The sequence below is a fragment of the Parasteatoda tepidariorum genome, chromosome 5, assembly GCF_043381705.1.
Source record: "Parasteatoda tepidariorum isolate YZ-2023 chromosome 5, CAS_Ptep_4.0, whole genome shotgun sequence".
NCBI lineage: Eukaryota > Metazoa > Arthropoda > Arachnida > Araneae > Theridiidae > Parasteatoda > Parasteatoda tepidariorum.
Window position 1 is genome coordinate 86,710,937 of NC_092208.1, and position 5,877 is coordinate 86,716,813.

Genomic DNA, 5,877 nt, shown 5'->3' on the forward strand with positions numbered 1-5,877 from the left:
TTGGGAAATATATTATTGTTGAGTGTAAGGGAAATATACCAGTAGCCAGTGCTGCAGTTATAAACTGTGGAAGACTTAAATTTTTATTTCGTGTCTTTTTCTAATCACGTAAGAGTAAATTTTTTTTGAAACATATTTTTAACATTTCATTATTTTACATACCTAAGAAAATTAAGAAACATACAGTTAAATATCGCAATTGAATTATTTTGTATCTAAAATAAAATCCATTTATTTAAATGAGAACGGAATTAGATGCTTACTCGGTTAATTGCTTCCAGTGCCTTCTCCATTAAGAATTGAATCTTGGTATGATCATGAACTAAGTGTAAAAAGAAATGATGTTTTGAAATGCTTTATCAAATTAAACAAAAAATCATAGGGGAAGTTCAAATATTACGCTAACACCTAAAGGGGTGAGGTTTTGCAATTTTGCTTATTTTTGCTGTCAATATGGGGGACGAAGGTTCTTTAAAATGCCTAAATTAGCATTAGACACTAAAATCCTTTATTTTTTTTATTTTTAATATTAACTTAAAAATGCAAAAAAAAAATTATAAAAAATTTAAAAATATTACGCTTGTGAAAATTTTAAATACTAGGATTTTAAAATAAGGAAAGGAAAGTTGAAAACAAATTTCGTCAAGAAGTGTAAAAATCTTATAAAATGAATGAAAACATAAATTTTGTGTTATACAAAGCTGCGTCGTTTATTACAGTAAACTCCTGCAGATGACTAATCGTAAAGACACGGTTGGTAATAGAACAGCGAAGTCCATCATCACTGGCTGCGTTCAATAAGAGGGTGGGTGACTACTTTGATCAGACAGTGTAGGGACCGAGGGTGCGCTGTATCAGTCCTCGTTAAACTGTTCTACCGTAAAGTGCTCGACTTCACGCGCAGATCGTCGGGCTACCAAAGTAAAGGAGTCATCCCCTCTGCAGAGGATCAAAATTCCGAAATCAGGTCTTCGGTTTATCCTGGGGGATGTTTCCCAGACCGTCACCAATAGCCCATTGCGCAGTTCTAATGCGACGTAAATAAAGTACCTACCTACCTTATTACAGCAAAAAAGATGCTGTGACTCTCTTACGTAAGTATGGGAGAAGAATTTTAATTCGCTTATTTTTGCTGACAAGGGGGTGCATTCTTATGTAAGTTGTTGTTGTAGTTCATTACGTCGTCGAGAACTGCACAATGGGCTATTGGCGACGGTCTGAGAAACATCCCTGAGGATGATCCGCCATCACAATTTTGATCCTCTACAGAGGGGATGGCACCCCCGCTTTGGTAGCCCGACGACCTGCACGCAGCCAGTGATGCTTGACTTCGGTGATTCGCTGGGAACCGTGTCTTAACAATCAGTCCACTCCGGGACTTCTAATGTAAGATAATGTTAGAACGGCCCCTACTTATTTTTTTTTTCTCAATGGCTCTGTTGTTCCATGAAACAATGCTTTTAAGATATATATTTTTATAACTGTTGTAAATTTTGCAACACGACTGTTAGGTTTCATCTGAAGCCAGCAACTTCTATGCTAATTATAAAAGTTACACAAAAAGTTGCACCAAAACAGCATTGTGAGAATTTAGCGACATCAAGAAAAGCCGCAGTCAGTGGTCTGAAAAACTGATAGAGCAACTTTTTGTCGTTTACTACAATTACTTTGTTACAAATGTAATTAACTGCAATTACGTCTCCTCAAATGTAGTGACTACAAACTACTTTCGAATTTAGTAACTGCTTCACCTCTTTAAGGAGAGGAACTTTGCTCGAGAACTTAATTTACACCTATGTTCAAAATGGTTTTGAATAAGAAATTGGCTAACATTAAAGAAAATGGAATAATTTAGAAAAATTTATTCATGTTACATGACCCAGTTTTTATTCTCCAAAAAAAAAAATTCGAATTAGTTCATTTAACCTACAACTTTTCATGCCTTTTTCGACAGGGAATATTTCATTTAAGAAATGCCAAATTATCAAATACTCGCAATTTTTTAATCATTTAATGGTCTTTTATTTTTTTCTAAGAAATTAAATATATCGAAAATACGTTCCCTTCCTTTGAAGTAACATCAATGCCTCACAAGTGTGCATTCGCATTTAAAAGTGTGAGCAAAGAGATCAATTGTCTATATTTCGTTGTGGCTAGTTAAAATATTAGTTATGCGTGATTTTAAATATGTAATTTCTGTTAACGCTCAGCTAAAGCGACAGGGTCATTTTGATTGCATCAATTGACGGACCGGCGGAGATTTGTACTCGTCAAATTCGAAAAATTAGTTGCATTACAACCTTGTTTCTTTTCTAAACTAACATTAGAAATACGAGTAACAGCAAAGTACAGAAATGGTGCAGGAACTTAGATGCTGGACGCACAGATGTTCATGATACAGGTGGCCAAGAAAGAGAGTCAGTGTCAACCTATGATCTTGCTCAGCGCGTGGATCAGGCGATTCGCGGAAATCGTCGGTTCGCAATTTCTGGGTTGAGTGATTTGTTTCCGGAAATTTCACAGTCAACTCTCTATACCATTGCGAGTGAAAGACTCGAGTACCGCAAACTCTGCGCGAGATGGGCTCCCAAGCTACTCTCTGAATATCACAAAACTTAGTTAGACCATCTAGTTAGTTAGTAGTATAAGAATTCTAGGCGGCTGACTTTGGAATTTGGTGCAAAATAAATTAAGCAGCAAGAAATGGTACTAAACGCAGAACCTTGACTTTTTAACTAAATTTTAAGTCTATAAAAAATAAACAAAATTTGCAACAAATAAATAAACTTAAAATTAATAAAAAAAATTGCAAAATTGTTTCTTTTAAAAAAAGGGCAATTTTATTAATTAAACAAAATTAGGGGTTTGCTGTTACCCCGAGTACCTCCACTCGCAAAGTATATGTACTAGTAAAAAGCAAACAGCCATGGGTCTTTTTTTATTTTTTAGTAAAAAAAAAAAGGAATTGGTGAATCGATTTTCAACAGTTCTTTCTGGTGAATCGATTTGAAGGAAAGGATCTAGTTAAATGAATCAATTGCGGCACATCCAGTATGAGTAGCAACTGATGATCCAGACGAGAGCACCTCCTCACGGCGTAAATTGACTAATTCTTAGCATTTATATTTCCTGTAAGAAATATGTTGAAGTTAGCTCTGAAGCGTTGAATCATTATACTAGCATTTGTCGACACGAAAATTAATCTAAATTTTTCTGGAAGTCTAAATTTTTGTCTCCAAAAATGATAATTAAAAGTAAAAATAAGAAAATAATGAAAAAAATTAAGAAAAAAATCATTTTCACCATGTTTTAACATTAGTTACCAATATACGGTACTGCTAATTGAGAAAGACCATAAAACTATAAGTCCAAAACAACAACAATGTTTGAAGTGACAACGTAGTGCAATCTGAGGGCAAGATTAACATTCGCCAGTATGAATACTTCAATTGGATTGGTCTGAAATGCAACACAAAAAAAATTAATATTATTTTTTCAGTCAGCTGAGCGGTTTTTTATGATCATTATAATTAGTTTTAAGGCAGAGTGAAAGTTTGCTTCCTAAGAAGAACGCAGAAAGTCATGCATTCTTGTCTTATTTTGTTTTCCTTCAATTTGTGTTTTGGATCATCGAAAGTTTTTGGTACACCCGTTAATTTCATTGAGCCTCTTTACTCAGCTGTCACAGCGCAGTTAAAAGTTTATTTTTTTAACAAAAAAGTTTGAAATGCATCAATGAGTCCTGCGCAAAGAGAACAAAATTATGCACTTTTAATGTTATTACCTGAATCATTCAGATATACTCTGATGAAATATCGGCAAATCTTTGCTGAAAAGTTGTTCTTCCACAGTGTGCTTGATACTTCCGAGACGACGTCTACAGTTCTTCTTACGAAATGTCTTTTATTTCGGGCGCTTGTGAAGCAAGCTAAAAGTACATCTTCAAAGCATTTGTAATCTTCGAATGCTCCTAATAGGAGAGAAATGCAAGTTAAAAAATCATTATATACATAGAGGATCGTAATTGAGTTCAGCTAAGAAAAACAGCTAATGGAAGCTTTCTCACTCATTACTGGAAATTGATTTTAACAGGACAACTGTCTCAACAAAAACTTTGAAGCCTACTCAAAATAAATTGAGAAAATGTATTTGAATGGAGAATTAAATAAATAAAAAAACTTAAATATTTATATTTTTGTTTGTTGCTCTTTCCGGTAGCTTTACATTATGTGATCAGTTTTACAGTTAGAAGAGAAACACACATACGTAACCTCTTTCCTTTATTACACTCATGTCCATAAATTAAGGACAATTCAGAATCACTAGAAAATCGAACTGTAAAGTAAAACCTTTACTTGGATAATCACATCTTCAAGAATGATACTCAAAGTACGGGAAGCCACACGATGACGTCAGTTGTGTACGAGTAAGAGTGTATATAAGGAATGGTGTAGTGGAAAAGAAGTAAAATTGTTCACAAGTCTTCTGCTATTTTTCATAACCGTCGTTGAACAGCCGATTTTTTGAGTTTCGAATATGAATGCTCAACTCCGTAGCGTTGTAATTTTGAATCCAATCTAGAAGACAAAGGAACTCCTGAACTAATTATTGGAAAAAAATTGCCACCGTGGAGAAAGAGAAATTTTCCGCAGCGGAGGACTTTTTGATGGAACTAACCCGCATTTGCGTTACATGAAGAGGAAAAGCACGGAAATCTCCCACGGTTAGCCTGACGACAAGGGGAACCCATGATCCGTCTACCACTGAGGATATTTTACGTCAGCACTGTGGTCGGTGCAAGCCGGATGTGGAATTCCTATCGATCAGCCATTGTTGGCATTCGATCACGGTTCACCTCATTGGAAGTCGAACCGCTCTATCCCCTGAACCATCACGGCTCCCAAGCGCTCTGTTAGCCGCTAGTGTTATAACCGAATTTTTATGAATATGACATAGAGGACCCATGTGGATGATTTCTTACGTGGTGCAAATATCTGCCGTCTGTAATGTGGGCATGCTCTTAACAGTCTGTTTAACGCGAGTATCGATCCTTATTGGCTGTTAAAACGTGGCATTTGTTTTATTAGCAACTGTTCTTTTCATTCCATTTCGAGAAAGCCTAGACCGTTAGCTATAAATTCGATATGCGTATTTGATTATCGTATTTTGTAATATTCTCGTGACTAATGTATAGATGTAAATTAATGAAATTTGTAATTAATACATAGCAAAACAAAAGAAATGAGCTAGTAAAACAAGCCCCCAACAGCTGTAATTTTCGGAAATGGAAAAAACTATCTTTTGCGGTACACATCGGTTATAGGTACCATGAAACCAAGTTCGTCAAAACGTAAGAATGGCAGATTCTGATTACAAACACACATAGGTGTTAGTAATCAGAACACTTATGAACAATCTATGCACCAGCTACAGTAACACACATAGGTGCATCAAATACAACAACATCGTGATCATAAACGATAACAATATTTATCGAATGGGATAATATCGAGTTCATTTTTGATAACTATAAATATCGAATAAGTGGCTATAATGATCGTTATCGATAACATTTCAAAAAGACAATATCGCGATTATACTTAACGACAATTATTGAGTGTGATATGATTGTGGGTATTGCTAAATTTTATTTCATTAAAGATTATATTGAACAATGTAAAAAAAAAATACCATGATATATTGATAACTATGTCCCGCAGTGGACTGATCGTTATGCCACGGTTCCCAGCAGATCACCGAAGTCAAGCATCACTGGCTACGGTCAGTGTGCGGGTGGGTGAAAACTTGGATCAGTCTGCGTAGGGACCGAGGGTGTGCGGTATTGGTCCTCGTTAAACTGTGCTACCGTAAAGTGCT

The 5,877-nt window shown here is 35.4% G+C and overlaps 1 protein-coding gene across 2 annotated transcripts in view; it reads right to left on the reverse strand.

Annotated features, from left to right (window-relative positions):
* The window catches only part of LOC107450470 (testis-expressed protein 11), a 20,237-nt gene that overhangs the window by 11,919 nt on the left and 2,441 nt on the right, over positions 1-5,877 (reverse strand). For both annotated transcript variants that reach the window (XM_071180746.1, XM_043044448.2), the window contains exons 2-3: positions 3,785-3,970; positions 264-322 (exon numbers count right to left, since the gene is read on the reverse strand). In XM_071180746.1, coding sequence (XP_071036847.1) covers positions 264-322; positions 3,785-3,970 — 245 coding nt within the window. The remainder of the gene's footprint in view (positions 1-263; positions 323-3,784; positions 3,971-5,877) is intronic.